Source organism: Dipodomys ordii, unplaced genomic scaffold (assembly GCF_000151885.1).
Source record: "Dipodomys ordii isolate 6190 unplaced genomic scaffold, Dord_2.0 Scaffold14, whole genome shotgun sequence".
Classification (NCBI taxonomy): domain Eukaryota; kingdom Metazoa; phylum Chordata; class Mammalia; order Rodentia; family Heteromyidae; genus Dipodomys; species Dipodomys ordii.
This window is the reverse complement of record NW_012267230.1, coordinates 13,718,492-13,730,996: the sequence shown is the minus strand read 5'-3', so window position 1 is coordinate 13,730,996 and position 12,505 is coordinate 13,718,492. Positions and strand designations below refer to the sequence as shown.

General features: G+C 55.9%; 1 protein-coding gene across 3 annotated transcripts in view; it reads right to left on the bottom strand.

Annotated features, from left to right (window-relative positions):
• LOC105982112 (mitochondrial import inner membrane translocase subunit TIM16) overlaps positions 1–12,505 on the bottom strand; it is a 60,090-nt gene that overhangs the window by 6,188 nt on the left and 41,397 nt on the right. The window contains exons 10-28 of one of the 3 annotated variants that reach the window (XM_013011559.1): positions 12,141–12,195; positions 11,356–11,413; positions 11,134–11,279; positions 10,950–11,042; positions 10,625–10,756; positions 9,424–9,550; positions 9,059–9,234; positions 8,441–8,549; positions 8,248–8,334; positions 8,026–8,168; positions 7,846–7,950; positions 7,679–7,764; positions 6,787–6,928; positions 6,614–6,703; positions 5,170–5,286; positions 4,799–4,934; positions 4,346–4,437; positions 3,605–3,691; positions 2,888–3,475 (exon numbers count right to left, since the gene is read on the bottom strand). In XM_013011559.1, the coding sequence (XP_012867013.1) occupies positions 3,470–3,475; positions 3,605–3,691; positions 4,346–4,437; positions 4,799–4,934; positions 5,170–5,286; positions 6,614–6,703; positions 6,787–6,928; positions 7,679–7,764; positions 7,846–7,950; positions 8,026–8,168; positions 8,248–8,334; positions 8,441–8,549; positions 9,059–9,234; positions 9,424–9,550; positions 10,625–10,756; positions 10,950–11,042; positions 11,134–11,279; positions 11,356–11,413; positions 12,141–12,195 (1,987 nt within the window). In that variant the 3' untranslated portion in view covers positions 2,888–3,469. Of the gene's footprint in view, positions 1–224; positions 311–2,887; positions 3,476–3,604; positions 3,692–4,345; positions 4,438–4,798; positions 4,935–5,169; positions 5,287–6,613; positions 6,704–6,786; positions 6,929–7,678; positions 7,765–7,845; positions 7,951–8,025; positions 8,169–8,247; positions 8,335–8,440; positions 8,550–9,058; positions 9,235–9,423; positions 9,551–10,624; positions 10,757–10,949; positions 11,043–11,133; positions 11,280–11,355; positions 11,414–12,140; positions 12,196–12,505 lie in introns of those variants that run through there. The other 2 variants (XM_013011561.1, XM_013011560.1) reach the window with 2 other exon arrangements.

Below are 12,505 nucleotides of genomic sequence, written 5' to 3'. Positions count from 1 at the left end.
GGGGCTCGCTCGCTCCCGGCGGCAGAACTTGGCCTCACGCCCCGGCTCTGAGGGCCGCGGCGGCCGCCCCCGGCGCCGCCCTCGCCCGCCTCAGACCCCGGCGCCACGGCCCGGACCCGGGCACGCGGGGAAGCGCCCGGCGCCCGCAGCCCCGCCGGAACGCGCCTCCCTTCTCCCGCCGCGCCCTCCCGTCCCCGGACCTCGCCCGCCGCCCTGAGCCTCACCATGACGGCCTCTCGGCCTCGGGGTGCGCGGGCTGCGGCTTCTCAGCCCCGTGGGCCCCGCTGAAGGGCGGGCGACGGGTCAGAGGTCACGGGGAGGAAGCCGACAGCGCATGCGTCAGGCTGCGGCGAACATGCGCGTTTTCAAAGTTCCAAGGGGGCGGGGCGCCACCTGCCGTGACGTACGACGGACGGGGCTGTTCCGAGGGCGGGGCTTAGCGATGGGCGGGGCCCACCTGGGGCTCCCTGGCCAGCCCAGGCCCGCGCGGTCAGCCGGCGCCAAGCAGCGCCGTTTCTTCCCTTGCCAGAACTTTTTAGGTTGAAACATTAGGAAATAAGGGAACAGGACACAAAGGAGGGCACCAAATCCTCGGGCATACTTGAGAAAATCAGGAACTTAATAGGTCTATTCCAGATTCCTTCTGCGGGGAAACTTTCCCAGACACCTGAAAAACTCAGTTCCATTCCTTCACATCTGTGCCCAAATGAGGCCTGTGACTGCCCTCCACGCTCCCATGTTTTGAGGAGAGTTGGGGGTAAACAAGTGTGTGTGTGTGTGTGTGTGTGTGTGTGTGTGCACGCCCGTGCATCAGTACTGGGTTTGAACTGGGTCAAGTGGTGCTCTGACGGCTTGCTTGCTCATGGCTGGTGCTCTACCATTTGAGCCATGCTTTCCAGCCTGACATTTTGCTGATCAATAGGAGATGGGAGTCCTGTGAACTTTTCTACCCAGCTTGACTTCAAACCTCAATCCTCTGATCTCAGCCTCCTGAGTAGAATGATAGGCATAAACCGCCAGCAGCACCCACTTCATTTACTCTCTGATCATTGTAAAGTCTTAGAAGCCCAAGATCATTGTGTTGACAGCTTAAGACCCTTTGAGAGGCCTCTCTCCCCCTTTAGTTTTTTGTGGGTTGTGGGGGCTGAACTCTGGGCCTGGGCGCTGTCCCTCAGCTCTTCAGCTCAAGGTGAGCGGTCTACCACTTGAGCCACAGTGCCACTTCTGGCTTTTTTTCTGTGTATGTGGTGCTGAGGAATCGAACCCACAGCCTCATGCATGGGAGACAAGCACTGTACCACTGAGCCACCTTCCCAACCCCAGCCTCTTCTCTTTTTTTTTTTTGGGTCCGGTTGTGGGGCCTGAACTCTGGGCCTGGGTGCTGTCCCTCAGCTCTTCAGCTCAAGGCTAGCGCTCTACCACTTGAACCACAGCGCCACTTCCGGCTTTTTTCTTTTTGCTTATGTGGTGCTGAGGAATTGAACTCAGGGCCTCAGGCATGCAAGGCAAGCACTCTACCACTGAGCCACCTTCCCAGCCCCCCAGCCTCTTCTCTTAACTTGCAGAAGGCTGTCTTCTTGCTGAGTTCTCACAGGGTTTTCCTTGGTCTATGCATCTCATATATTTCAAATAACAGCTCCAATGAGACAGTCACACACCACATAGCTCTTTTTTTTTGGGGGGAGGGTCCGGTCGTGGGGCCTAACTCTGGGCCTGGACGCTGTCCCTCAGCTCTTCAGCTCAAGGCTAGCGCTCTACCACTTGAGCCACAGCACCACTTCCGGCTTTTTTCTTTTTGCTTATATGGTGCTGAGGAATCGAACCCAGGGCCTCAGGCATGCAAGGCAAGCGTTCTACCACTGAGACACCTTCCCAGACCTCATTCTTTTTTTTTTTTTAAAGTGAGCAATCCAGTGTATTTTGGTATATGCATAGGGCTGCACAACCTTTAGTACCATCTAATTCCACAGCCCATCAGCAGTGGTTCTCCATTCCCTCCCCAATCCAAGGAAATACTTCTCTGCATTCTGTCCCTCTGGACTGATCTGCTCTGGACATCCCACAGGAATGTGGCCTTTTGCAACTGGTGTCCCTTTGTTTTTGAGCACCTCTATTTTTTTTTTTTTTGTCTCCAGAGCTCTTATCCTCTACCCTAATATATAATTCCTTTATCCTTTAATTTGTTAATTTTGCTTATTCTTCATAGTCCACTCCTAATAGAATTCCCAGTGGTTAGGACTTTGATCTTTCTTTTCCATTTCCCAAGTGTATGGCAGATGGATGAAAACCAGGCCACCTTGGGCTTACATTCTGGACCACTGACTTTTTTCCTCTCCTCTTTTCTCCTCTCTACTCCCTTCTCTTTCCCCCTCCTTTCTTCTCTTGTCCTTTCCTGTGGTTTTCCTCCCTTCTTTCCTCTGGCTGTCCAAATTCCTTCTTCCCTCAGCACTATGCTGAGCTTCCTTGTGTGCAAACCATTCTCCCGGTCTCTCTGTGGCAGGCTTCTTCAGGTCTTAGCTTTCAGGTTACATGAGAGTCCCCTTCTCGACCCATCAACACTCTACCAGCTTCTGCATCCAAGTTATTTCCTTCCTCATAGTTCATCTTCTGACTGTCCATCCTCACTCTGCTCATGAAGTCTGCTTCCTTTGTCAAAGGCTGTAATACCTGAAGTCCCATCTCTCCTGCAGTTCATTACAGCACCTAAGCACCCAGAGTACTGCTAGCTGTCTGAGTGCTAAGTGAATGAACTCACAAGTTTACAGCATTCAAGGCCTTAAGATCAAAGTCAGGCTGAGACCCACAGGCACCCAGGGCCTTCTCACTCACTCACACTCCCCTCCCCTCCCCCCTTCCAGCCTCACAGACTAGAGCAGTACAGGAGATGGCCAGCTTAGAAAAGTTTAATTGCTGAGAATACCCAGGTCCCTGAGGGGCCCCATGACCCTTAATTGGGATCATCAGTTGGGTGAGACCCTCTTCTCCTGACTTGCCCTGGGAAGCAGGGTAATTGGTCCGAGGCCCCTGAGGCTGGAGCTGCTCCCAGTGTGGTGGAGGGCCAGCCCCCAACACCCTTGACCAGAATTGGGGCAGCAGGCAAGATGGGTTGGCATGTAGCAACTGAAAACGCTAGACAAAGCCAGCCCCGGCGGCAGAAAGGATAGGGGAAATAGGGAGCCCAGAACCTGCCCAGGGACATGCTGCTGACCCCCTAACCCCCATCCCTTGGTTCCACATGCTAGCAGGCGGCTGAGGAGAGGCAGCTCGTCCCAGAGGAAGCAGAGGTGTGGACAGTCCTTGGAGATGTGGTGGGCGCAGCAGCTGTGGAAGTACCCGAGCTCCACAGGAGGCCAGGGCTTCTGGGAGAAGTGTACCAGGGCCAGAGTGGCAGCCTCCAGTTGGAAGAGATATGAGGTGTGCTCTAGGAGGCGGCAGTGGCATCTGAGGCCCAGGGTACCTGGTGAGCAGGCTAGTCCTGGGATGAGAAACCAAGAGGTGGGAGGGGGCTAAGGGGGTCTAGGAAGGACGGGGATGGGGGTGAGCTGCAGGATGCTCAGGAGGAATGGTACTGCTGGCTTGGGAGCTGGGCCTGCCTGCCACTCACCCACTCATCCTCATCCACTCCTTCAAAGGAGTCCTGGGGCAGCGGGTCCTCACGGTTCCCCAGCTTGGCTACCATGGCATTGAGCAGCTACAAAAGTAGACAGGAAGAGCGTTGACCTCAGGAACACATCAAAATCTCATGAGCTTAACCCCAACAGTGTCAGGAAAAGAGCCATTTCAACTAGAGCCCTGGCAAAGTTGATTTTGCTTATTAGCATACATCAATTTTTACATTTTTGGTCGTGCTATGGATCAACTTCAGAGCTTTGTGCATTCTAGGCAAATGCTCTATTACTGACTATATCCTTATGACCTTTTTTTGGGGGGGAGCAGTACTGGGGTTTGAACTCAGGACCTTGGACTTGCTAGGCAGCTATTCTATCATACAAGACATGTTTTTTGCACAGACGTGTATGTAGCCCAGGCTTGCCTTGAAGTTCTGATCCTCCTGCATCAGTCTCCTGAGTTCTGGCATTATAGGTAGGAGCTACCATGCCTGGCTAGGCAGTCAGAGACCAAGGCATTGTGACTCCTGGTCCAGATGCTGCCATTTCTGCGCCAACGTCCAGCTTTGGTTCAGTTAGGGCTGGCCAGGCTGAGGCCCTTTGCTGCTCCCCTGGCTTCCTATGCCCCGGAGGTAGCACCATGCCCCTCCATGCTCCCCCTCCAAGCTCTGGGGTAGAGACAGTGTGACACATGCTCTCCCTCACTGCATTGCAGTCCAGTTCTTCCCCACACCTACCTCTTCTTTCTTCTGTTGGTCTGACTTCTCTTCCAGGTACTGTGCTGAGGATGGGGCCTTCCTGGTGGGGGCTTCCCGGGGGGCCTGGCTCACTGAGGAGGGGCAAGGATAAGGTATCAGAGTCCCTTGGGTGGAGTTCCGGGTGCTAGCATCCAGGGGACTTGCACCTCCAGGTAGAGACCCAAGGAGTATCTTTAACAGTTATCCAAGCCCCTCTTCACAAGGTTGTTCCAGGGACCAGGTTGGAGACGTGGGCACATACACATGTGAGTTGGGGGTGGGAACTGGGATGGAAACAGGAGCACAGGGACAGGTCGGGAGACTTTGACCCTCTATTCTCAGGAAGAGACCGGGGTCTCTGTGTGGTCATAGCGTCAAAAGATTGGACTTGGGCCTCTGTCCCTTCCTCCAACTCCTGCTTTCTCACTCACCCAGTCTGGACCCTTCTCCTACCTGGGGTCATGCCGGGGGGCTGCAGGTTGAGTAGCCGGGGCTGTCCATTAGCGCCTCCCAGCCAGGCCTCGGCACTGAGCACCGGCTCCCAGCTCACGGCCGTGTTGGGGAAAACATCATCCTGGAAGAACTCTTTCTGTAGCAAAGGGGGGGTAGCCATCCTGAAACACTGATCAGAGACCAGGACACACCAGCAATGGGGATCCCCCCCCAATACCAGGGTTTCCCTGAGTTCCAGCTAAAATAGGAGGCAGGTGTCTTCAAAAAGCAGGGAATAGGGGAGGGGCTAGAGGTAGGGCCAGACAAGAACTTAAGTTCCCACCAATGGGGGATGGAGGGCTTGGCACTGCAGTCTATAGACCCAACCTCACCCGGACTCGGGGCAGCCGGAAAGCAACAGGCTCCAGGGAGGTGTGGCGCAGCCGCAGGCATCGAGCGAACTCTACTTCCCGCACGTCACACTCAGTCTTAGGCAGGAGGACAAAACCCTGGGGGGACAAGGAAGCAGAAGCTGGAGCCAAAAGCTCCTGGTTGGGCACACAGCACTCCAGGTGACCAAAGACTGGCCCTGGACAGTGGCGTGCTGGTAACGTGAACAGAGAGGGCAAACTGCAACCATGGCTCGTCTCAAGCTGCCAACTCAACTCACAGAATACCAAGCTGAGCAAGGATGGATGGGTCACTTAACCCAGAATCAGGGTAGGTGCATAGCCTTAGTGACATCGCCAAGTGATCGAACACAGGACCCATTTTTTTTATTTTTCTTTCTTCTTCTGCCCTATCTAAGGATGAGATTTAGGGCCTCATTCTTGCTAGGCAAGTTCTCTCTCAGTTGATCCTCACCTCCAGTCCTTTTCCTTTATAGTCTGATTTTTGCCCAGGCTGGTCTTGGATCACAATCCTACCTCAGTATCCTGAGTAGCTGGGATTATAGGCATACATCACTATGCCTAGTTTCCTTGATTTTTTTTTTCTTTTTCCTGCTGGTCCTGGGGCTTAAACTTGGGGCCTGGCTGTACCATTTGATCAATAGCTCCATTTCTGGCTTTATTATTATTTTATTTTTTGCCTGGGCTGACTTTGAACTGCAATCTTCAGATCTCAGCCTCATGAGTTAGGTATGAGCCACCAACTCCTTTTGCTTGTTTTTGTTGTTGTTGGTAGTGGTGGTGGTGAAGGGACTAAACTCCAGGCCTGGGCTCTGTCCCTGAACTCTTTTTGCTTATGGCTAGTGCTCTACCACTTTGAGCCATAGCTCCACTTCCATTTTTCTGGAGGTTAATTGGAGATAAGAGTCTCAGACTTCCCTGCCCTGGCTGGCTTAGAACTATGATTCTTAGATCTCAGCTTCCTGAGTAGCTAGGATTACAGGTGTGAGCCATCAGTGCCTGGCGCGCGCGCATATGTGTGTGTGTGTGTGTGTGTGTGTGTGTGTGTGTGCGTGCATGTGTGTGTGTGTGTGTGTGTGATAGGGCTTGAACTTAGGGCCTGGGTGCTGTCCTTGAGCTCTTTTGCTCAAGGCTACAGCTCTATCCCTTTGAGCCAAAGCTCTACTTCCTTTATTTTTTTTTTCATGGAATTGCTTGTATGTTCGTACTGCAGGTTCACATAGCTTAACCTTATAAAGTTTGATTTTTAATACTGACCCTGCATAACAACCAGCCCTCAAAAGTCCTGGATAATTTCAGCCAGTCTCCCTGAATCTGATCCCAACCCCACATGCTCCTGCACTTCTTCTCATGACCACAGGGGGGCAGGGAAGCTCTGCAGTCCCAACTGGGGACAGAAGATGGATGGCCCGGTGGGGGGTACCACCTTGTGGGGGTCTGATGATGTGAAGCTGTTACACTCCAGGAAGAAAGGGGCTTCAGGGAGCAGCTCGTACAGGAACACGCGGGTGTCACCCTGGGGGACAGAGGATGGAAAGCGACAGTGAAGGGACTAGCTATACCAGCCTTTCCCACACCCCACCACCCATCCCAGCCCACCTTGCCAGTGAGGAGCACCAGGCTGGTATCTGGGTCATAGCTGGGCAGCAGGGTGGAGGGAGCTACGTCGAGGCCCAGTACCGCAGAGGCGCCACCCGCTAGGGCATCAGCTGCGTACAGCAGTAGCTGGCGCTCACTTCGGCTGCCAGGGGGTCAGGGCAGAAGCAGGTCCTTAGGGCTGGAAGAGGCCTGGGGCAGGGCAGAGATGCCCACAGGGACCCTCATCCTTTCTGGGCTGGGAGCCTGAGGGCCAGTAGGCAAAAGGAAAGCCAACTCCAACTCTCAGAACTGGCCTGGCCAGGGGCAGGGGCAGTGGAGTCCCAACCCAACTTCTTGTTCTGTCTTACCCTCCTCAGTGCAGGGGGGTGCCCAGCCTAGCCCACTGCTAGCCTCCTAACTGGGGACCTCTCCGCACAGGCTGCTCCTTGCCCTCGGCTCAGCTGGGCAGCTTTCCGGCCTTCCCGTCCTGCAATGCCCTCCTCTCCAGGTTGACCCAGCCCAGATGGTCTCAACCTTGAGGGACCCTTCCCTGATCCAACCTCCAAAGTTCCAGGTGTCCATGTCCAGGCCTCTTTCGCTGGCCTGGCTCTGGGCTTCCTGTGCCCCTCTAGTTCCTATCAGGCCTGGTTTTCCGGGCCTGGCCTGAACCCCTGGCTCCTCATTGACTCAGTTTTCCCTCCCAAGTACATCTTCTCACCTGTCCGTCCATCCATCTGCTCATTTACCCCTTTACGCACCCATCAACTCACCTACCCATCAACCAGCCACCCATCTAGCCACGGGTCCCACTGAGTAAGGAAGGGAAGAAAATTATTTTGCAGGCCTGACTGTGGAGAAAGGGGACTCTGGTGGAGATGGGGCGGGGGGGGGGCAGGGATCCCCAAATCCTCACCTGTCAAAGCCAGACACCAGAAGACAGTGACCATCACACACCCAGACAATACGAGCTCCTCGAGCTCCCTCAGGTCCTGGGCCTTCCTGTTGAGAAACAGCACATGAGGCCCAGAAAGGGCTCCCCAAGTGGGTCAGTGGGCCAACACCTAGCCTCTGTGTACTCACCTGCAGGGGCTCAGGGCTGCTCCGGGGCTGGTAGACCCGCACACGCCCGTCCTTGCACACAGTGGCCAGTTGCTGTCCATTGGGACTCCAGGCCAGACCAAAGATCTGGGGACAAAGTGGGGGTTAAGGGGCAACTTTCTCACCACACGCCTGGGTTGTCTGCTCTAGTAGCTGTCTTACCTGGTCCTGGTGGCCCCGCAACCTCAGCAGCTCAGCTCCGGCCTGAAGATCCCAGATGCGGATGGTGAGGTCGTAGGAAGAGGAGGCCAGCACGTCGGCCGCCAGTGGGTGGAAGCGGACAGAGTAGATCTTTTCTGTGTGACCTGGGGAGGACCATAGGTGACTCTGAGCCCCTCAGGAGTCACAGCCCCCGCAGACTCCTTCTACCTGAGTCACCCTAACCTGTGAGTATAGTCTCCGGTGTGGTGAGGACATCCTCCAGGCCCCCTGGGGGTACTCGCCACAGTCGGATGCGGGCATCCTCCCCGGCTGCAGAGAGAGGAGCAGCTTTCATTGCCGGGCCCCGCCTCTTCAGGATCTGTGGCCTTCCCTCAAGCCAGTGGGGAAGGGGGCGGGGTGGGGGGAGCCTCCTTACCCACAGCTAGGCGGTGGGGGTCGAAAGGGTCCCAGGCCAGGTCAGTCACGGCTGTCCCATTCTGAAGCGTGGGCAGCGCTGTGTCGGGCAGGCGGCCAGGCTTCCGCAGCTGGGGAGGCACCCCACCCCCTGCCCCATCAGGAGGAGGCAGAAGGGCGAGTCCTAGGACTGCAGGGCCACACTGTGCCTAGGCCCCCACCCCTCCGTAGCAGATGCACCCACTGCTGGATGGCCCAAGCCCTCTGCTTTAGTCCCTCATGCTCTGAGTCCCAGGTGCCAACAGTGAGGCCCCAGAAAGTGAGGGGGTGGCAGCGTGGAGTAGTGGAAAGAGCTCAGGCTTAGGGTTCAGGTGGCCTGGGTTCAAACTCAGCTCCACTTACACAGTTGTGTGACCAGGGCAAGTCACTAAACCTCTCTGTGCCTCTTCACTCTCATCTGTAAAATGGGGATAAGAATAGCACCCACAGCATGGGCCAGCTGGGAGGACTGTGGGACGTGATGGGCAGGAGCCTGGCACGTGCCCCTGCTCAGAGAGATGATGTGGGTGGCTGATGCCCTGAGCATCCTTGCCAACTACAGGCAGCTGAGAGGCAACCTTAATGGGGTGAGGCCCCTCACCTCCAGCACGGCCACCTGCCCACCACTGCTGAGCAGGGGCACGGCTACTCGCAGCCGGTTGGCACAGAAGCCATCGCTCTCGCCAGGTGTGGTAAGGTTGAGTCCTTTGAGGTTGGTGATGTGGCTGTCTCGGTGCAGGACAGTGCCCTGAGCGTGGCGGAACTTAGAGCTGGGGCCTAGAGGATAGAGGACACACAGAGCCTGTCACTGTGGGCCTGGCCTGCCGGCCTGCCTGCTGTCCTCCCTGTGGGACAGGGCAGAAGCTCGCTCTCTGTCTCCCCCCCACCCCAGAACAAATGACTCCAAGGAGCCTGGATCTGGCTGAGGGGGACGGAGGACAGCTAGGGCTGTCCTGAGCAGCTTACCCAGGAGGCTTTGCAGCGACCTCTGACTGGGGCTGGTACCAATGCCGCTGGTGCTGGAGAATGAGGGCCCCAGGCTGGAGGGTGTGGAGGGTGAGGTCAGCGAGCTGGGAGGGGAAGAGAAGCCCTCCTGGGGAGAAGGACCCAGTTAGCCATCAGATCCCTGGTGCGCTGGCTAGGCAGAGCCAGGCCAACTCCTGTTGTGGGCCTCTCTTGGCCATGGGACACTGGACTGGGCACAGGCTCTGCTGCTGGCATGGATGGTGGCAGGGACTGGGCTTCAGGCCATGTGGACAGAGGTAGCAGGTCCTGGCTCCTAGCTTGGTGGGAGGCTGTGCCAGGAAGTTTCAGCTGCCAAAGTGTTTGAAGCCAGAACAATGTTGCTAGTGGACATCAGGGTTTAGAACACTGCTAGCTGGGCATGGTGACACATGCCTGTGAGCCCAGCCACTCAGGAGGTAGAGGCAGAAGAAACATAAATTTGGGAACAGCCAGGGCAGAAACACCCTCTATCAAAAAACAAAATCACTAAACAGAAGGGCTCACGATACAGAACAAGAGGGAGAACACTTGGTGATGACAGGTGTTCACAGGTGGGTGACACCACACCCAGTCCTTATGTATGGTCTTGTCTAATTGTCAAGCATAACAGATTCAGGAATGCATACAAGATAAAGAACTTGGCTAAGCCAGGCTCTAGTGGCTCACAGCTATAAGCCCAGCTACTCAGGAGGCTGAGATCTGAGGATCATGGTTTGAAGTCAGTCTGGGCAGGAAAGTCTGTAATAAACTACTCAGAAAAGGCCAGAAGTGGTGCTGTGGCTCAAGTGATAGAGCACTAGCCCTGAGAAAAAAGAAGCTCAGGGACAGTGCCCAGATCCTGAGTTTAAGCCCCAAGATTGGCACATAAAATAGAACTTGGCTCTGTGTGTGTGTGTGTGTGTGTGTGTGTGTTTTCATGATGGTGCATATCTGTAATCCTAGCATAAAATAGAACTTGGCTGTGTGTGTGTGTGTGTGTGTTTTCATGGTGGTGCATATCTGTAATCCTGGCTAGGACAGGATAGAGGTAGGGGGATTGTGGCAAAAGCATGAGCTCCTATCTGAAAAATGAACTGAAAAGGAATGGAGGCATGGTTCAAGTGACAGTGCACCCATCAGGGTCATGTATCAGCCACGGGAAGGTAGCGTGGCTCATACTTACGCTTGGGTCTGCACTGGTCCCAGGTGTCTCCACAGGCTGGGTGGTATCTGGGGGAGACTCCATAGGGGGTACCAGACAGGAAGTGAAGCTGAGTTGGGGCCGGCAGGCTGGGTTGAGACTGACCTTCTGCACCTGTGGAGAGGCTGGCAGTTGAGGGCAAGGAGCACCACAGGCTAGTACGTGGGCAGGGAACTCTGAAGGGGTAGACTAGATGAGGGCTGGGGTGAGTGGAGGGAACAGCCGGTCCAGTAAGTTGCACATGGCTATATTGGAGCTGCAGGGGCTGGTGGAGCTGGGTGGAAGCAAGAGGCAAGGTTGGCCCTACCTGCTGGTTGCTCCCAGCCCACCAGGCTTGGGTGTCAGAAGCAGGCACACAGCCGGCGGTGTCTGGAAATAGGTCTTCATGGAATTCTACAGCCTAGTGATGGGCAGGTGGGGTGGTAAGGCCCTCATCTCTCAGACACCCCCCCGCCCCCCGCCCGCAGTCTCTTTCCCAAACTCCTCCTCACCTTCCGGGGCACATGGTGGCTGATGGGTACGATGGCTGTATCACTCAGCTGCAGGACACGGAGTACCTCACAGCTCATGACAGCCAGCGCCCGCCGGGGGACAAGGGCCGCCCCCCGCAGCACACTTTCCAGCACGCACCGAGTCACTGCCAAGGACATCACCGGGGACAGTGAGGGAGGAAAAGGATGGAAGGGGAAGGCTGGAGAGGGGCGGGGACTCACCTGGGCTCAGTGCTGGCTGCTGCAGAGCCACCTCGTAGCAGGACAGCTGACTCTCGCCCTGAAACAAGCCCTGTCTGAGTTCCATCTGCTGGCTGTGCCCTGGTGGCCTGGGCAGGGCCTGGCTCCGACACCAGATTCCCAGCTCCTCCCGGGACCCAAGCCACAGAGCCATGAGGGCCACCTAGGAGCACCAACTGTTGGGTGCTGAGCTGTGCCCTTGGCAGACCTTCCCTCACTTGTTTAACCACCAATTTCACATGACGAGTACCCAGTGTTTGCGGGAACATTTATGGCTTGCCCACTGTGTGCTAACACAGCTCTGAAGCCAGCTGTCTAGGACCACATCATCTGATCATTTGGCTGATCAGGTGAAGAGGTGAATGGCAGTGGCGCGGGGAGGGGGGACCCCCTCAGGGCCAGCATGCACTTTTCTAGGTCCTCTTTTTTTTTTTTCTTTTTCTCTCAGTTATGGGGCTTGAACTCTGGGCCTGAGCGCTGTCCCTCAGCTCTTCAGCTCAAGGCTAGCACTCTACCACTTGAGCCACTGTGCCACTTCTGGTTTTCTGGTGGCTTATTGGAGATAAGAGTTTCACAGACTTTCTTGCCCGGGCTGGCTTTGAACTGCAATTACTCAGATCTCAGCCTCCTGAGTAGCTAGGATTATAGGTCTCAACACCAGCATGCGGCTTAGGCACTCCTCTTAGAGGGTACAGTAAAGAGGACACCAGCAGAAGAGGGCCCAGACTCTAGGTGGCTGATGGCACCAGGAGCAGCTTCTTGTTTACCTTTCCAGCCAGGACCAGGAGTCCCGAGTCTGGGTCCAGCAGGGGTATCAGAGACCTGGGGAGAGAGGGCCAGGGGATGGGATGAAAGTTACAGGACAGCACGTGCGATCTCAGATCAGAGACCTGGAAAGTACCAGGGATCAGGAACCACTTAACCCTTCCGACTCCTCCTGTGCCCAACCCCATGTCAGCTGCTCAACCTGCTTCCCTTCAGGACCCGGGCACTGGGGACCTTCACCTCACATGCCATCGGTCCTGTTGCCCTTGGCCTGGCTAGTCATGAGGCCATCACGGCCAGGAGGGTGTGGGGGACACTGCCAGAACCAGGGCCCCAGTGCTGCCTGAGGACAGCGGGGCCCAGCCAC